The 19,899-nt window shown below is 44.1% G+C and overlaps 2 protein-coding genes across 3 annotated transcripts; both read right to left on the minus strand.

Moving 5' to 3' along the window:
* Window positions 1-12,827: 12,827 nt before the first annotated feature.
* On the minus strand, window positions 12,828-15,542 carry LOC122723175. 2 transcript variants are annotated; one of them, XM_043954514.1, is made up of 5 exons: window positions 15,333-15,542; window positions 15,009-15,072; window positions 14,735-14,876; window positions 14,541-14,614; window positions 12,828-14,442 (listed from the first exon to the last, which is right to left on the minus strand). In XM_043954514.1, exons 1-5 carry the CDS (start codon window positions 15,335-15,337, stop codon window positions 14,278-14,280), a joined length of 450 nt encoding a protein of 149 aa, XP_043810449.1. In that variant the 5' UTR covers window positions 15,338-15,542; the 3' UTR covers window positions 12,828-14,277. The 2 variants fall into 2 exon arrangements, with proteins under 2 accessions (XP_043810449.1, XP_043810448.1); XM_043954513.1 differs by having other exon boundaries at window positions 15,009-15,542.
* Window positions 15,543-16,738: 1,196 nt separating this feature from the next.
* LOC110612338 (1-Cys peroxiredoxin) lies at window positions 16,739-17,863 on the minus strand. The gene is made up of 3 exons (XM_021753094.2): window positions 17,696-17,863; window positions 17,324-17,619; window positions 16,739-17,208 (listed from the first exon to the last, which is right to left on the minus strand). Exons 1-3 carry the CDS (start codon window positions 17,808-17,810, stop codon window positions 16,960-16,962), a joined length of 660 nt encoding a protein of 219 aa, XP_021608786.1. The 5' UTR covers window positions 17,811-17,863; the 3' UTR covers window positions 16,739-16,959.
* Window positions 17,864-19,899: the final 2,036 nt, after the last annotated feature.

The raw sequence follows: 19,899 nt of genomic DNA on the forward strand, positions 1-19,899 counted from the left end.
TTCTCAATTACCTACTATTAGTGATTTGAATTCAAAACCTATTAATTCTAAGTTACAATCCATTTATAAAGAGCCTTTAACTTCAATTTCCATGCTCTCACACCGAAAGTCTTCCATTAAATTTGTAAATAGATATCCCGAATTAAATTATAAAATCAAATATTTTATATTATTATTTGAAAAAAAATATATATTCTTCATTACAATTAATTTAGACTTAATATCTTTTACAAACTTATTAAAGTATAATTAAGTTTTTACTATGTTAAAAATTTTGGGAATTCTTTTCATTTTTTTTAAGAATATTTCAACATATTTTGATAGTCAAATTTCTTTCCTTTTTTTAAGATTATAGTTAAATTTTTAATAAATGTTAATCCATAAATTTTATAATTAAAATATCATGACATTGGTATTTTTATATTTTTCTTAGAGATAAAGGGCTAGAGACAAATATAGATATTTTACCGTTAATGGTATACTACTAAATTTAAAAATTTTATCATCTAAAATTTTTTCTATAAATTTTTTTAATATAAAAGAGGTGAAAAAGTGAATACAACTAATAAATTATAAAATGGAAGGTAATATTTTCCATCCTCATCATTAAGGTTCTAATAGATGATGAAATTTATTATTTAAATTGAAAGTATAGTCTTAATATTTAACAATAACCGCAACTAATCTAAGAGGCAAATGAAATTAACTGCATTCTAATACAATATGTTAACTCATGCCCTGAGATCCAATAGAAGGTGGGATTAGAATAGAAGATGAGATTAGAATGTGTGTAAACTTAACTCGAATGACTCATCTACTCCTTTCTCTCTTTTTTTTTTTTTTTTTTTTTTCTCTAGTGATGTGTAACCACCACACCGGTATAGTATAACACGTCGTTGTTATGCAGGAATGGACGTACTGCGTCTTTTTTCATGTGACTATTTAATTCCCTTTGACGCCTGTGCTGACATGATCCCGGATGTGTAGGGTCTGTTACCCCATTGACCCATCAAGTTAGTTGAGCAGGATCCTTTTCAATTGGGCCCGAGCCCTGCTCTGTCCGTCCTGCTGACGCAGGACCTAGATCGTATTTACATGGGTGGACCGGCGTGCTAGGCTTTCATAGGGCTATAGCCTGGTCTTCTCTCATAGGCGCATTTATGGCCTGGGTATCCGAAACCCAACGCTTATCAAGTGCCATTTTACCCGCTCATTAATTATTTCATGATTAATGAGAGGTAAATCCCGAAAATCTAATTATTATTGCGCGGCTCTAGGAGTGCTTTTGTCAAAATGTCTTATGTCCGCCTTTACTCATTTCAAATTCATACTTTTGATTTTGCTCTCAATTCTTCTTCTTGCGCTGCTTCTGCCAACTTGCTCCCCTTCTCCTCTGTAATCTCTGATTTCTCGCTTCGAGGTATGTTTCACTCTTTTTATGGCTTCTGTTAGAATCCCTGATATCATGGGTTTTGTGTCCTCTATTACCCCTTCTTCCCTCTTTAATTTTTTCTCCAGCGAGTACGCTGACACCACTATCTATAGGATTAAGGTTTCCTTTATGTAATACCCGGCTAGACTCCGGTATCGGAATTCCAACCGTCCGGTGGAATCTCGGATGTCGGAAACCTCTAGAAGGGAAAAACCAGGTTTTTATAAAATGTTTTCATGTTTTTAATGGTTTTAAGTATGAAATTAAATGAGTTTTTGCATGAAAAGTCATAGGAGGAAAACCCAGGTTCGGCCGCCGAAAGTCAAGTTCGGCCGCCGAACATGCATGCGTTTTGGAGGCACGTTAGGCCCCCGAAAGCATGAGTTAGGGAAGTCCAGGTTCGGCCGCCGAAGGTCAAGTTCGGCCGCCGAACATTTGCATGGATGCGGAGGCACATTCGGCCCCCGAACGTGGCCTGGCCAGCCACCTATAAAAGGGGCACTTAGCCGAAATGGGCGAGCTTTCTCCCATTTTCGGCCACAGTGAGCTTCCGACCTTCCCTTTGCAAATCTTGTGTTCTTCCTCCAAATCTCTTCCATTTTTCTTGAGTTTTAAACTCACATTGCAAATTTTGAGCATTTAAACCCAAGTTTTGGAGCTTTGGGAACTCAGGAGCTCATTTTCTTGGATCTCCGAGTTTAGGTCGTCTCTCTCTCGATCTTCAAGAGGTAAGAGCCGATCTTGAGCTCAATGTATGTTTTTAACAAGTTTTAAGTAGATTTATGGGGTAGAAATGCATGTTAGGGTTATTTGAATATTTGGGTTTATGTTATGATTTTGAACAATGTAGCTTGTTTATGTGTTGTTGGAAGTGTTGTAGTTGGGGTATATGCTAGTTTGAGACCCCTAGGTGTGATGTATGTGAAGTATGCATGTTGTAGAGCAAGTTTTTGCATGATTTGAGCTTGGGAGGCGAAATGGGCATAGAAGAGCTGAGTTTCTGCCCTTCGGGAGAAGCTCAGGTTCGGCCGCCGAAGTGACTTTCGGCCGCCGAACCCCCTTTGTGGAGGCAGCATTCGGCTGCCGAAGTTGCCCCCGAAAAGAGACTTTCGTCTCTGTCTGGGACTTTCGGCCGCCGAAGGTGCCGCCGAAAGTGCCTGACTTTCGGATCTGTCCAGGACTTTCGGCCGCCGAAGGTGCCGCCGAAAGTGCCCTGTTCAGCCATTTCATGCATATTTCTATGTGATGTTTTCCTGATGTTTTAGGGGTTCTTTTGGGGAGTTTATTAGAGTTATGTTTATGTGTGATTGGTCCATCATTGGAGTCCACCTGTGTAGGTTCGGACCCGAGGAACCGAGGACCTCAGCAGTGAGATAGCTGCTTCAGAGTCTGTAGAGCTTCAGTCAGAGGTGAGTGGAATAACCCTTATGCTTTTAAATAAATAAATCAGTTTTAGCATGATTCACGCATCATGAATGCCATGAGATATAATAGGGTGTTTGCATTAGACTCACGAATATGTTGCATTGCATAATATGATGTGGATGCGGATTGGTTATTGGATGATCCTCTAGTCCTCCTATGGTATGATATTATGATGATACGGTATGGATCGCCAGTGAGGCCCATTCTACGCCCCTGGACTATGTTAAGAGAAAGACCAGTGAGGCCCATTCTACGCCCCTGGCATATTGGAATGTTATGTTATGTTATGTATGCAAGAGAAAGACCAGTGAGGCCCATTCTACGCCCCTGGCACGATTGGACTATGTTGAGGACTATAGGTGACAATACCATCCTTATGTGATATGTTTGTGATGTGTTGCATTTCATGAAAGCATGAATTATTTAATATATGTTTTCTCTATTCTGCTCACTGGGCTTTATAGCTCACCCCTCTCCCCTAACCCCAGATGTGCAGGTGCAGGGTAGATCAGGAGGTTAGCCAGAGTATGGAAGATATGTTTATGTAATAGTTAGATTGTGGACATGACAATTGTACTATGATGTAATGTAAAAGTGTTTTAAGTTATGTTATGTAATTTGAATATTGAGGATAGAGTTGTGCTTGATCAATGCAGATTGTTAATCCCACTTGTATGTACATGGTCTTTATGATATGAGATATGAGGTTATGTTTCAGCCAAGCTTATGTATGATGAGATACCCCATTGGAGCATTTTGATGAGGGCTCCAGTGGAGGTTTATGTTATGTTTATGTTTATGTTCAGGTTGAGCTTGGTTGTTATATGAGAATGTTTACAGGTTTATGAGTATTGTTGATCATGTATGGGATTAAACAGGATTACAGGTTATGTCAGGCTTGCTACGGTTCCCGGCGGCCTTATGCCGATCTGGATCCTAGCGCCGGTAGCGGTCCGGATTTCCGGGCTGTTACAGAGTGGTATCAGAGCCCTAGGTTCATATGGTCGGACCTAGAGTGTCGGGCTCATAGAGGTTGTAGAAGGTCAAGCACAATAGGAAAAGTCATGTCCACTAGGATAGGATATGGAGTCCTGTCCTGTATGATGATGTGATATGCCATGGTTATATGCATGTGCATAAATGATATGTTATGTATGCTATGTATGTGATGAGGGTTCATGTGTGCCCACGTGAACCATATGATGCTGATGTTCTATGTGCTGTTTTCAGAAAACAGGATGAGAGGAACTCGTCGATCTGCACGATTGACTGGAATGCCACCTGAGGATGAGGGTATGAGCGCCCGTCCTCCAGCATTGCCTAGGGCAATGTCTAGTAGGTCTAATCGAGAAAGAGTAGCAAGAGACCCTAGAAGGTCTTTGGACCTGGGTAGAAGCAGATCAGTACGAGGAACAGTTCAAGGTGGTATGTCAGAAGATGTGGGAGATGACATGGATGTGGACCAGAGGAGGGATGGCAGTTTGGGGATGAGTATGTCAGAGGAAGGTATGGGAGAGTCCCAAGGAGGCACTCAGGCCTCGGGTTTTGTTCAGCCACCTCATTACCCACCTTTCTCACAGAATCCCGGGTATTCGATGGGAGGTACATCGGATTACCCTAGTTTTAGCCCTTACCCCACACAGATGCCATACCCACCATATTACCCACCATACCCACAGTACCCTATGTATCCACCGCCACCCTATCACCCAAATCCAGCAAACCCTATTTCAGGGGATGCTGCACCTCCTCCACCACCAGCAGCACCTACTGTCCCAGAAGCCCAAATACCTCAACCTAGCTCATCTGGAGGGAGCAAGGTCAGAATGACTGATTATATGAAGTTGGGTGCTCCCCAGTTTGAAATCGGTGATGACCCGTTTGTGTACCTTGAGAGGGTCAAGGCGATAACAGATGAGATAGGGGCGGATGACAGTAGAGCCATTCAGATGGCTGGGTTCACACTAAAATGCAAGAAGGCCCGTGAGTGGTTCAAGAGCTATGTGAAACCGAGGGTGGATAGTCTATCATGGGAGGAGTTTGCTAATGAATTTGCAGGGTGGGCTTTCCCTGATAGTTCAAGGGAATTGAAGATGATAGAATTCGAGCAGTTGAGGCAAACTGATGACATGAGTGTAGACGAATATACTGACAGGTTTATGGAGTTGCTGCCATTTGCTGGGCAGGACCTTAATACAGACCAGAAGAAGTCAAGGAGGTATATCATGAAGCTCCATTCCAGGTATTCCTCCTTGATACAGTCAGCAGATAGAGAGAGTTTTCACGCCATAGTAGACATGGCTAGGAGGATGGAGGCTAGTGCTATCATCGAGGGAAAAGTCAAACAGTCAGCAGCACAGCCTTCTGGTTCCAGAACCCCAGGAAAGGGAAAAGTGGATCCTTCTTCCTTAAGCTCAGGTAGCAAGAGGTGGGGCAGTACCACCAAGAAGTTTAAGAAGAACAAGTTCTGGAACAAGATCAAGTCAGGTCTGGGATTAGGAAGTGGCTCGAGCTCAGGTGCAGATAATGCAGTATGTAAGAAATGTGGGAGACCGCACAGAGGAGTATGTCTGGTTGGGACGTCAGCCTGCTTCAGATGTGGGCAGGAGGGACACATGGCACGAGAGTGTCCTAGAGCAGCTTTTGTGACACAGTCTCAGCAGACAGCTTCTGGTAGTGTGGCTCAGCCAGTAGCTCCAGCCATGACACAGGCCAGTGGCAGAGGCAGAGGGAGAGGGTCAGCCTCTTCTTCACCAGGGTTCAGAGGTGAGGGTCTGTCAGCTCCAGCAAGGATCTTCACCATGACACAGCAGGAGGCAGATGCATCTAACACCGTGGTGGCAGGTAATTTAGTCATTGGGTGTTCTGATGTGTATGCATTAATGGACCCTGGTGCATCTCATTCTTTTATTGCTCCGAGGGCCGTAGAGAGGTTGGGATTAATGGTCTCTGGGTTAGAGTGTCCTCTCTGGGTCAGTGGACCCAAGTGTGATCCATCAGTGGCAGAGTCAGTCTGTCAGTGTAGTCCAGTTTTTGTTGAGGGGAGATCCATGTCCGCCGACCTTGTGGTTCTAGAGTTGACTGATTTTGACGTCATTCTAGGGATGGACTGGTTATCTACCCATGGCGCTACCTTGGACTGCAGGGACAAGGTAGTCAGGTTCAGAGGTCAGGATGGATCAGAGGTTGTCTTCAGAGGAGACAGGAGGGGTACACCTAGAGGTTTGATCTCATCTCTTCAGGCTCGTTGGTTGCTTAGGAGGGGATGTCAGGGGTATTTGGCTCATGTAAGAGAGCTAGACAGTCAGATTAGAGAGCCCGCCTCGGTGCCAGTGGTTAGAGAGTTCTTAGATGTGTTCCCAGACGAGCTGCCAAGTTTACCACCTGTTAGGGAGATAGAGTTCGAGATAGAACTAATGCCTGGAACCCGACCGATCTCTATCCCTCCCTACAGGATGGCGCCAGCAGAATTGAAAGAGTTGAAGGAGCAGTTACAGGAGTTGGTAGACAAGGGCTTCATCCGACCGAGTACCTCACCCTGGGGTGCTCCAGTGTTGTTTGTGAGAAAGAAGGATGGATCCCTTAGACTTTGTATCGACTACAGGCAGTTGAACAAAGTCACTACCAAGAACAAGTACTCATTGCCAAGGATCGATGATCTATTCGACCAGCTAGCAGGAGCGGGTTGTTTCTCCAAAATAGATCTGCGATCTGGGTATCATCAGCTGAGGATCAGAGAAGAGGATGTGCCAAAGACAGCTTTCAGGACCAGATATGGGCATTTTGAGTTCCTTGTGATGCCGTTCGGGCTGACCAACGCCCCTGCAGCATTCATGGACCTCATGAACAGAGTGTTTAGACAGTACCTGGACCACTTTGTTATTGTCTTCATAGATGATATCTTAGTGTATTCCAGGAATGCAGAGGAGCATGCCCATCATCTGAGGATAGTTCTGCAGACCTTGAGGGAACATGGCTTGTATGCCAAGTTCTCCAAGTGTGAGTTCTGGTTGAGGAGCATCTCGTTCTTGGGGCATGTAGTGTCAGAGAACGAAATTGAAGTAGACCCCAAGAAGACAGAGACTGTGGCTAACTGGCCTAGACCCACTTCAGTGACAGAGATTAGAAGTTTCTTGGGTTTGGTAGGTTACTACAGGAGGTTTGTTCAGGATTTTTCGAAAATAGCAGCTCCTCTAACCAGACTAACCAGGAAGAATCAGAAGTTTCTGTGGACCGACCAGTGCGAGGAGAGTTTTGAAGAGCTCAAGAAGAGGTTGACTTCAGCACCCGTTTTAGCTCTGCCATCTAGTGGAGAGGACTTTACAGTCTTTTTTGATGCGTCCCGTGTGGGACTGGGTTGTGTGCTTATGCAGAATGAGAGGGTGATTGCTTATGCTTCTAGGCAACTAAAGAAGCATGAGTTGAATTACCCCACACATGACCTTGAGATGGCAGCAGTAATCTTTGCACTCAAGATGTGGAGGCATTACCTCTATGGGGTAAAATGTGAGATCTTCACAGATCATAAGAGCCTGCAGCACATCTTGAGTCAGAGAGATTTGAACTTGAGGCAGAGGAGATGGGTAGAGCTGCTGAGTGACTATGATTGCAAGATCCAGTATCATCCGGGTAAGGCGAATGTCGTGGCAGACGCCCTAAGCCGGAAGTCACTAGGCAGTCTATCCCACATCACGGCAGAGAGGAGACCAGTGGTGAAGGAGTTTTACAAGCTCATGAATGAAGGTCTACAGTTAGAGTTGTCTGGTACAGGTGCTTTGATTGCACAGATGAGAGTGACACCCGTGTTTCTGGAGCAGGTGGCTCAGAAACAGCATGAGGACCCAGAGTTAGTGAAGATTGCCAGGACTGTTCAGTCAGGCAAGAATGAAGAGTTCAGGTTTGATGATAAGGGGATCCTCCGCTATGGGAGTCGATTGTGTGTACCAGATGACATAGGGCTAAAAGGAGACATTATGAGAGAAGCTCATAATGCAAGGTACAGTGTTCACCCTGGAGCCACCAAAATGTATCAGGATCTGAAAAGAGTATATTGGTGGCCAGCTATGAAGAGGGAAGTGGCACAGTTTGTGTCAGCCTGCGAGGTATGTCAGAGGGTGAAGCTGGAACATCAGAAGCCGGCTGGAATGCTTAACCCGCTACCTATTCCAGAATGGAAATGGGAAAATATAGCTATGGATTTCGTAGTGGGGCTACCAGCGGCGTCCAACAGATTAGACTCCATATGGGTGATTGTGGACAGACTTACTAAATCTGCTCACTTCATTCCAGTTAGGAGCAACTACTCTGTGGATAAGTTAGCGCAGGTGTATGTTGATGAGATTGTCAGACTGCATGGGGTCCCGGTATCTATAGTGTCAGATAGAGGGCCCCAGTTCACCTCCAGGTTTTGGCGGAGTCTGCAGAGTGCTATGGGTACCAGGTTGGATTTCAGTACTGCCTTCCATCCCCAGACCGATGGACAGTCAGAGAGGACCATCCAGACTATAGAAGATATGCTCAGAATGTGTGTGCTAGATTTTGGCGGTTCTTGGAGGCAGCATTTACCCTTGGTGGAGTTTGCCTACAATAACAGTCATCATGCTAGCATAGGGATGGCTCCATATGAAGCTTTGTATGGGAGGAAGTGCAGATCACCCGTCTGTTGGGAGGAAGTAGGAGAAAAGGCCTTGGCAGGGCCTGAGTTAGTAGAGATCACCAGTAGGGTGGTACCCATCATCAGAGAAAGAATCAAGACTGCTGCAAGCAGACAGAAGAGTTATGCAGACATCCGCAGAAGACTAGTAGAGTTCCAGGAGGGGGATCTAGTATTGCTCAAGGTGTCTCCAATGAAAGGGGTGGTTCGGTTTTGTAAAAAGGGTAAGCTAGCTCCACGGTACATCGGACCCTTTGAAGTCTTGCAAAAGATTGGGAGTGTATCGCACAAGCTGGACTTGCCTGCATCTATGGAAAGAATCCATCCGGTTTTCCATGTTTCCATGTTAAGAAAGTACGTGTCAGATCCGAGCAAGGTTCTTAGTGAGCCTGATGTAGAGATCCAAGAGGATCTCACCTATGTTGAACAGCCAGTACGGATCATAGACACCCAGATCAGGAAGTTAAGAAACAAGGAAATCCCGATGGTGAAAATCCTGTGGAACCACCACAATTTGGAGGAATGTACCTGGGAGACACGGGAGTCCATGCTCCAGCAATATCCCCACCTCTTTTAAGGTTTGTCCCTATGTGTTTTGTATGTGTGTTATGTTATTTTACTATGCATGTACTAGTTGAGGAACATTCGGGGACGAATGTTCTTAAGGGGGGGAGAATGTAATACCCGGCTAGACTCCGGTATCGGAATTCCAACCGTCCGGTGGAATCTCGGATGTCGGAAACCTCTAGAAGGGAAAAACCAGGTTTTTATAAAATGTTTTCATGTTTTTAATGGTTTTAAGTATGAAATTAAATGAGTTTTTGCATGAAAAGTCATAGGAGGAAAACCCAGGTTCGGCCGCCGAAAGTCAAGTTCGGCCGCCGAACATGCATGCGTTTTGGAGGCACGTTAGGCCCCCGAAAGCATGAGTTAGGGAAGTCCAGGTTCGGCCGCCGAAGGTCAAGTTCGGCCGCCGAACATTTGCATGGATGCGGAGGCACATTCGGCCCCCGAACGTGGCCTGGCCAGCCACCTATAAAAGGAGCACTTAGCCGAAATGGGCGAGCTTTCTCCCATTTTCGGCCACAGTGAGCTTCCGACCTTCCCTTTGCAAATCTTGTGTTCTTCCTCCAAATCTCTTCCATTTTTCTTGAGTTTTAAACTCACATTGCAAATTTTGAGCATTTAAACCTAAGTTTTGGAGCTTTGGGAACTCAGGAGCTCATTTTCTTGGATCTCCGAGTTTAGGTCGTCTCTCTCTCGATCTTCAAGAGGTAAGAGCCGATCTTGAGCTCAATGTATGTTTTTAACAAGTTTTAAGTAGATTTATGGGGTAGAAATGCATGTTAGGGTTATTTGAATATTTGGGTTTATGTTATGATTTTGAACAATGTAGCTTGTTTATGTGTTGTTGGAAGTGTTGTAGTTGGGGTATATGCTAGTTTGAGACCCCTAGGTGTGATGTATGTGAAGTATGCATGTTGTAGAGCAAGTTTTTGCATGATTTGAGCTTGGGAGGCGAAATGGGCATAGAAGAGCTGAGTTTCTGCCCTTCGGGAGAAGCTCAGGTTCGGCCGCCGAAGTGACTTTCGGCCGCCGAACCCCCTTTGTGGAGGCAGCATTCGGCTGCCGAAGTTGCCCCCGAAAAGAGACTTTCGTCTCTGTCTGGGACTTTCGGCCGCCGAAGGTGCCGCCGAAAGTGCCTGACTTTCGGATCTGTCCAGGACTTTCGGCCGCCGAAGGTGCCGCCGAAAGTGCCCTGTTCAGCCATTTCATGCATATTTCTATGTGATGTTTTCCTGATGTTTTAGGGGTTCTTTTGGGGAGTTTATTAGAGTTATGTTTATGTGTGATTGGTCCATCATTGGAGTCCACCTGTGTAGGTTCGGACCCGAGGAACCGAGGACCTCAGCAGTGAGATAGCTGCTTCAGAGTCTGTAGAGCTTCAGCCAGAGGTGAGTGGAATAACCCTTATGCTTTTAAATAAATAAATCAGTTTTAGCATGATTCACGCATCATGAATGCCATGAGATATAATAGGGTGTTTGCATTAGACTCACGAATATGTTGCATTGCATAATATGATGTGGATGCGGATTGGTTATTGGATGATCCTCTAGTCCTCCTATGGTATGATATGATGATGATACGGTATGGATCGCCAGTGAGGCCCATTCTACGCCCCTGGACTATGTTAAGAGAAAGACCAGTGAGGCCCATTCTACGCCCCTGGCATATTGGAATGTTATGTTATGTTATGTATGCAAGAGAAAGACCAGTGAGGCCCATTCTACGCCCCTGGCACGATTGGACTATGTTGAGGACTATAGGTGACAATACCATCCTTATGTGATATGTTTGTGATGTGTTGTATTTCATGAAAGCATGAATTATTTAATATATGTTTTCTCTATTCTGCTCACTGGGCTTTATAGCTCACCCCTCTCCCCTAACCCCAGATGTGCAGGTGCAGGGTAGATCAGGAGGTTAACCAGAGTATGGAAGATATGTTTATGTAATAGTTAGATTGTGGACATGACAATTGTACTATGATGTAATGTAAAAGTGTTTTAAGTTATGTTATGTAATTTGAATATTGAGGATAGAGTTGTGCTTGACCAATGCAGATTGTTAATCCCACTTGTAGTTTGTTATTCCTGTGTGATCCAAGCTCTTTTTGTGAGGTCAGAGCCAGATTTTTGTCTGTTTGTTGAGCTTTGTTCGTGCCGAGGTCTTTTCTTAGGTACATATTTTTCAGTTTTTCTTCCTTGGGCTTTGTTGATGTTAGGCCTTCATTATTAGCCTTTGCTCTCCAGCCGATTTTATGGTGCCGGTCACCTACCGCATTGAGGTTTTCTTCTTCTCAATCGGTTTTGTAGTGTCGGCGGTCTTGTTTCGAGACTAGTCACCTACCTCATTGTAGGCTTCGTCTCCTCAGTCGATTTTATAGTGCCGGCGGTCATGTTCTGATACTGATCACCTACCTCACTGGAGTCTTCTTCTCCTCAGTCGGTTTTGTGGTGCCGGCAGTTATATTCCGAGACTGGTCACCTCCTCACTGAGGGAGTCATCTCCCCAACCTATTTTGTGGTGACGGTTATGTTCCGAGACCAATCACCTATCTCACTGGGGTCTTTTCCTCCTCAGTCGGTTCTGTGGTGTCGCGGTTATATTTCAAGATCGGTCACCTACATCACCGGGGTCTTTTTTTCCTCGGTCAGTTTTGCGATGCCGACGGTCATGCTCCGAGATAGGTCACTTGCCTCACTAAAGGTTTAATCTCTCCAGCCGATTTTATAGTACCGACAATCATGTTCTAAGACCGATCACTTACCTCACTGGGGCCTTCTTCTCCTCAGTCGGTTTTGTGGTGCCGACGGTCATATTATGAGACCGGTCACCTAACTCACTGAGAGTTTCGTCTCCCTAGTCAGTTTTGTGGTGTCAGCGATCATGTTCCGAAATCGATCATCTACCTCATTGGGGTCTTTTGTACCTGCTCAGAAATACTAATAAGAAGAGATCATGCTTCCAAACATTACATGCCTTTATGGAAAATACCTCTTCAGATGTTAGATGTTTCAGGCGTGAGGCTCCGAATTTCCTTGCAAGTCTTCAATTCGGTATACTCCAGGTTTGATTATCTTGGTGATTTTGAAGGGGCCTTTCAAGGTTGGCACTAACTTCCCCACGACTGTCCGAGGGCGGTAAATGAAACAATACGGGTTGATTTCCACGAATCAGGCTAGCATTCATCCTGAAGTCTAAAACCTGTGTAATATTTTCGTTAAGGGTTGATCAGTCATTACCACCCCTAATAGCTCTCCAGATACATTCTAAATTTCGTCATCGCTAACAATAAGGTAAATGCTAGCTTAACAATATTCATGTATCTAACCTCGACATCCCTGAGTACCTTGCTAACGTAGAAGATAGGCTTTTGGACCCCTACTTCTTCTCTTACAAGCACGGTGCTCACTACCTATTCAAATGTAGTCAAGTAAATTAAGAGTTCGTCTCCTGCCAAAGAGCTGCTAAGTACATGCAGGGAGCTGAGTTACTGCTTGAGATTTCTAAAGGCTTCCTGACAGTTCTCTGTCCATTCAAGGTTTCGAACCTTCCTTAGCTTTTTGAATAAATGGAGACATCTTTCTATTGATTTGAACATGAATTGGTTGAGTACCACCATCTTTCCTATAAGTCTCTGCATATCCCTTACACAGGTTGGCTCAAGCATTATTAGTATAGCTTCTATCTTCTTTAGGTTCGGCTCTATGCTATTTTCACTAACCAGGTAGTCTAGAAATTTTCCGTCTCTGATAAAAAAAGCACACATTACTGGTTCAACCTCATCTTGTAACGCTGTAATACTCTAAAGACATCTTCCAAGTCATCTAGATATTGTTGAAAGGTCTGACTTTTAACCATCATGTTGTCGACACAGACTTCTACATTTCTTTCTATCTGACTCTTAAAGATCTTATTCATTGGCCGCTGATATGTTGACCCGGCGTTTTTTAGCCCGAAAGGCATAACCTTGTAGCAGTACATCCCATCTTCAATTATAAAAGAGGTCTTTTCTTCATTCGACTTATCCATAGGAATCTGATGATACCCTGACATAGCATCTAAAGACGATAAGTAATCAAAATCAACTGCAGAGTTAACCATTTTATTAATATCTAGGAGGGGATAGCAATTTTTTAGGCAAACCTGATTTAAATCAGTAAAGTCTACACATAGTTTATATTTTTCATTAGCCTTTTTTATGAGCACAGGATTGCTAACCACTATGGGTACATGACTTCCTTAATAAATCCAGCCTCCTTTAGTTTCTACACCTCTTCCCTCGTGGCCTCTTGCTTCTCCTTCCCAAACACCTTCTTCATCTGCTTTACCGGCTTGGCCTAGGGATAATGTTCAATTTGTGGGTCATCCCTTCAGGGTTGATCCTTAGCATGTTTAACCAGGTGAAACTTGAGGCATGTCTTTTAATCAGAGCCATCGCTGCCTCCTTTTGGTCATCTTTAAGGCCTGATTGATGTCGAAGACCTTGTCGCTTTCTTCCTTGGACAGTGAGAAGGTCTATAGCTGGTTCAATCATGGCTTCCTTCTTTTCATCCTGGACCTCCATGACTTTAGGGTTTAACTCTTTTGGCCAAGTGTTTGGCTCCTCTACCGTGGCTAGGTATACAGCTCTAACTTCTTTCTGTACTCCTCAAACTATCCTCACACCTGTTTCTGTCAGAAATTTCATAGTTTGATACCGGATGCTGGTCACTGCTTCAAAGTCATACAGCCTCTCAGTCTTCCCAAGATTGCATTATAGTTCAGGGACAGCTTCACTACGAGGAACACTCCATAATGAGTTTAAGATAGGGGTGGTTCTCCTAGGTAAGGGCTACATTTATTACACGGCCACTAGAGTCCCTCCTATTTCTTCAATTGGGACTTGGTTTCTGACTAATTGTTTCTCTGATATGTTTATTTACCAAAAGACTGAGTAGGGCAGTGGGTTCATGTTGCTACCGTCATCTATTAGAACTTTTTGGACTCTGAAATTGAGAATGAAATTGAGAATAACAGCCTCTATGACCAAAGCGACATCGTGGACGGCCTCTATGACCAAAGCGTCATCGTGGAACATCTACACTCCCTGAGCGTCCTTCGAAAAAAAGGAGATGATCACTGAGGAATGCTTCACTATCTGCATAATCTCAACACTTCTCCCTTCTTCTATTTATACGGCCTCTAATTCCTCCCAAGATCATGTTGGTCTCTTTTTTATAAAATTCCTGTTGTGCTTATGCATATTGGCCATCAATGCTATCATAGCACCAGGTATGCAAGGACTGTATGGGTTATAAACAGACTGTGCACGTCCATTGCTAAGGGTATAATTTACACACGGTGAACTTTCAGTTTGCACACCCTAAGCAAACAAAAGAACAATGAGAAGAGCAAATGATGAGTCAAAAACCCGTGACAAAAATCATCGACACAGACAATGAAGAGCAAGAGTACACTAACCGCATAATGAATTTCTGGACCATCTGCGCCAAATATCCTATGGCAGTCCTCCCATTCACCGGGTGATTCAAGTTCTGACCAGATTCAATCAACATAACACAAATGAGAAGTTGCAGAGCATCAGATGAATGGACTCTGAACAAGGCTCGCTTCCTAGATGAATGGACTCTGAACAAGGCTCGCTTCCTAATTACCTGTACAGTAGTATCCATAATTGGTGATAGTGGGATAATATAACCCCTGATCCACAAAAAAGTCAGGGGCCCCTTCGTTGTACATGGCTTCCACTTGTTCAAGAGGTGGACTTGTGAAAAGATGGTTTATATCACTTTGAATCTAGGAGACATGAGCAAAATTATTGAGCAGAACAAATGAATAAACCTTATACTAACAACTTAAATTCACAAAACATAGCAATAATAGCTTGATTTAGAGAGTAGAATAAGCAGATGATTCCAATGGACGTACCAAATAGTTTTCTGCATTTCCAAGTCCTGAAACAGTATACATTTCCATTCCAGAACTGCCACCCCTGTTGAGCATATATCAAAATTTAATCACAATTTACGCAGATAATCACTAATTGCATATTAAAACGGATGGAAATGCACTAGAAAGAGGGGTTTCAAAATAATTGGACCAGCAGTGACATGGAAAATATGTGAAGACAACACGTCTCAACTACATATAAGTTATCAATATGAATCTTTTGGCTTACTAGGTAAAAGAAACCCAAGGAGAGAAATGAGTAGAAGAGCAAACACGCAAAGGTATGCAAAATGGATTAATTACCACATAAGAGCGGAATCAAGCCATGCTTGACCTAGAAAATTCTTCCAAGGAAATATTAATAAATTTGGAAAGAAAATACAAAATCATATATTGAAAATTTCGAAGTAGACGCTACTAAGTAACCCTACGAGACAGGAAAGAGAAAGAGAGGGAGAGAGTAAGATTTCAAAAGGCGGTTTTGGCGTACAGAGAACCGAGCATAGAAGGATGATTAGCTTTCCTTGGAACATTTCGGATCCGGGAGTATTTGTACATCCCCTGAAATACCAAAACTGCCCTCCGGTTATTAAATAAACATCGGGACTGCCAACTACCTGGTTCGCGGGAAAGGACAACAAATTCAAACGACGACGATTCGGATTCAGGCCTCGCGGAATTAGCGACGCTGATCCGATCCAGCCCATCAGAACTTGCTCAGCTCTGTTTTTTTCTCGTGGAACCCACTAATAATTTCACGAAAAAATTATTTTCCGAGGATGATTTTTTAATTTTAAAAAATATATTTAAATATCTTGACTTTTCAAAAAGTGAATTTAATTAAAAATTTTTTAGAATAAGAACCTAACTAATGAAATTACCCTAATTTCATTTGCTGACGTTCCTTCGTGAAATAGTGATTAATGGCGGTGGAAAATGAGGCCTGAAAGGAATGAGCTCTTGCAACAGCAAAATATCAATTGGGCAAAGCTATTCATCGCACACCCCTTTCGCTCTTTTAACTCCTCGGACTCGACTATAGCGCCAACAGAACGTGGTATTTTTCCATTTCACGAGGTTCTACTGTGTTCTCGCTTAACATTTGGTAGGTAATATGATGAAGCTACTGGAAAGGCTGGAGACCGACCTCAAATCGAATTGTTTGGAATTCAGAAAATAAGAGCGTTTTTTTTTTTTTTAAATATTCACCGTCAAAAAGATATACCTTTCACATGATTCAGCTTCGCATCAGCTTCGCACTGCAATAATAGTTGTATGCATTTAATTAGGAACTGATTTCTGGTGCCCACCTCTTCATCTCTTCCGTCTTTTGTTTCCATTTCCCTGTTACGTACACACCCCTATCTCTCTATAAGACAACATCGTTTCCATATTTCACAGCTGCCAAAAGTAAAGTTAAAAAGAACAAGTCGTAGAAACAAGGAAACCAGGAGGATGGATCGCTTTGACGGTTTATGGTCGTCTCATCTCTTCTGGTCTCTTCCTAATTTAATTGATCTGTTGATGAATCCAGCCCGACTGCAACACATAATCATGTACTCGAATCTCATTCGATCTATGACTGCTACCAATTTATTCAATTGGAGACTTTCTAGGCATCATTTTACGGTGTAGGTAAAGAAGCTATTACTCTATGTCTTATATTCATTTGTGAATGTACAGGGTATATATAGCTGCTAACAAGAAACTTAATCTACAGGGCATACAAATCCGTAAGATAATGATCAGCTTTATGATAAGCAGCTTATCCTTGTCTACCTATCAGTAGGCATGCAGACTTGTGACATACAGACAAATCCAGTCGTTAAAGCACCTGAAAACATATAGCATTACATACATTACATAAGTGAGATATAGGAGAAAGGAAATCTACATTCTATGGTTCTGGTGGCTGGTGGCTGCAGGTAGCCTAATCAAGATTGGTAAGGCGCATGTATTCCTTCCCCGAAGGAAGATCAACAATCTTGTACCCCTGGGGGAACATCTTTTCAGCCTCATCGTTTGATACATTAGGAGATATTACCACCGGATCCCCCGGCTTCCAATTCACTGGAGTCGCAATGTTGTGCTTCGCTGCCCTCTGCAGGGAATCCAAGACCCTTATCACTTCATCTATGTTCCTCCCTGTACTTGCTGGATAAAGAAAGCTCATCTTGATCTACGTTATCAGACCCAACCCAAGAAAATAATTCATCATTAGCACATATATATTATCAGTTACATAATACAAATTAACTGCTTATAAATATTAACTAGTTATTGTTCCTTTGCACCTTCTTATCAGGACCCACAACATGCAGAGCACGAGACGGGACATTGTTCCCTGAGGGGTCTTTCTCATCTGGATCCACCATGTTAAGTTGATGAAGAACCAGACGTTTAGGGTCTGCAATAACAGGATATGTGACCTTGCATCCTGGGGTGTATGCTTCAATGTCCTTAATCCACTCCACGTGGGAAAGAACATCACCGCAGGACAAACCCAATAGTTTAACCCCTCTCTTACTGAACTCTGGAGCATAAGCAGCCAACTTACCAAGTTCAGTGGTGCACACTGGCGTGAAATCGGCTGCATCTCAACCGGTACAATTGTTAAACAATTATCCACAAGCAAAAAGCGAAAATCGTAAAATATGTATACCAACCTGGATGGGAGAAAAGAAGGGTCCAGGTATCTATATAATCATGGAGCCTGATGACTCCATGGGTGCTTTCAACTTCGAGATTAGGAATAGCGTCCCCAAGGGTGAGTCCTGGCATAGCTAAGAGTAGAGATGAACAGATGATGGCTTGCGATTTCAGTTTCTCAGGTGGGACGGGGGTAATGAATGAACTATAAAGACCGGAAAGGTGTGTGCATGAAGGGAACGTGGCAAGTGTCGTGGCTATTGATAGGCAGTTCCGTGCATGTAATTGGCATTGGCGGCCTCTTTCCACGTGTACCGTCACGAATTTGTTTCCCTGCTTAGACGTCGACTAAATAAAATAAAGTAAATTCCTAGCCGAATCAATGCATTTATATGATTAAATTGATGATCGCTGGATTTCTTCACCCGGATCGGGGGCTTGACCACAGCTCAAGACCCATAACGTGGAGGCCCACGCACCTGATATGCACAACAAGCCTGGCTCATTCAACCTTTAAGGTTGGGCTCAATCAAGCTTCTTCACTCAGATCGGTCCAGTTCGCGACCAGCAGGCCCTCTTCTCTTAGGCTCCGCGTCCGGCTCGACTCTCGACCCAGCCCAGTATCCAGAGCCATACTCAGACAGCCTAACAGATCCGCTCGAGCGTACGCACGAGGAGAATCAGAGGCCGTTACGCATGGAGCAGGCGGCTGATACCCTCGTACGCCCGAATCTGTATGTCAGAGACGCGTGTCCCAATCATGGAGAGGCCTTTACACGTCACCAGCAAGCATAGCGAAATGGATAAAAGGGGAACCCCCTCCCCAGAAAGTTTTTATCTTTCAATACAAAAACCCTTGTAAAACCCTACTCTATTGAATCTCAGGTCATCAATTGGCGCCGTCTGTGGGAAACGAAGGAGATCTTTTCATCACCGGAGTTTTCACTTTCAAAACCCATTGAGATCCACAATGGCAAACCACCAAGAAAGTAACCTTAACATTCCAAATGACCTGAGCTCTGCCCAAGATGGGCAGTAGTTCTCCTTTTCTAGCCCTACAACGTTGAATAACCAAACGCCTATTCCTCTTAATCCCTCGCCAAGCTTGGCAGGGAATACTCCCACCGTGACTCTGTCTAACCAGGACATTCAAACCATGGCTCTCCAGCTACAGACTACTGCTCACTGGTTGGGGCAGATAATGCAACAGAGGGGCCTTAGCACCCCAGTAAATGCACTCCCAGTAGTGGAGGAACCCAGAACCAATGAACCCCGACCTACCTCTGACCGCCTCCAAACTAACAGCCACGATGCCGGGGAAGAGGAAGAACCGGAGGCCCGAATCCATGCGAGAAGGGCAAGAGAGTTGATAGAAAATGAGGAGGCGGACAACTATTCTGCCGGAATAACCAGGGAAACGGGAACTGAAATAGAGGAGGAGGAATACAGCTTGGGCAAAAGATCCAGCCCGGAAGACGAAAAAATGAACCAAAAGCTGAAAAGGTTGAAAGAGCAGCTCTTATCCGAGCTAGGTAAGAAAGATCAGAGCCAAACCTCCTTGCCCACTTCTTCTCCCTTCTCAAAGATAGTGCAGCAAGAGACCGTTCCCAAGAAGTTTATGATGCCGCCGATGGTGGCCTATAACGGAGCTGGTAACCCGAGAGAGCATGTCATGAACTATAAGACCTTCATGGAGTTGCAAACCCTGTCAGATGCCTTAATGTGTAAGGTGTTCCCAACAACGCTCTCGGGACCAGCGCGGGCGTGGTTCAACAGCCTGGAGGCCGAAAGCATTAAAAGTTTTGGAGATCTTGCCACCCGCTTCATTAGCCGGTTCATAGCCGGGGTGCCAGCAGATAGGAAGACGAGCTATCTGGAAACAGTGAAACAGAAAGAAGGTGAATCACTCAAAGAGTATGTTGCCCGCTTCAATACGGAGGCCCTGCAGATTCCAGAGCTAGATGAAGGAAGGGCGGTGGAGGCCATGCAAAAGGGAACAACCTCTACCGAGTTCTTTGGTTCTTTGAGCAGGAAACCTCCGACCTCACTGGCTGAGTTGATGAAGAGGGCGGAGAAGTATATAAGGCAGGATGACGCCTTAGTGACGAGTAGATTTGCTAAAGGGATGGCAGGAAAAGAGAAAGCCCCGGAGGAGAGGAGGCCGGAGAAACACGAGAAGAAACATGGAAAGAGGCCTGAGCTGTACAAACAGGCCTGGGAG

The sequence above is a fragment of the Manihot esculenta genome, chromosome 3 (genome assembly GCF_001659605.2).
Source record: "Manihot esculenta cultivar AM560-2 chromosome 3, M.esculenta_v8, whole genome shotgun sequence".
Lineage (NCBI taxonomy): Eukaryota > Viridiplantae > Streptophyta > Magnoliopsida > Malpighiales > Euphorbiaceae > Manihot > Manihot esculenta.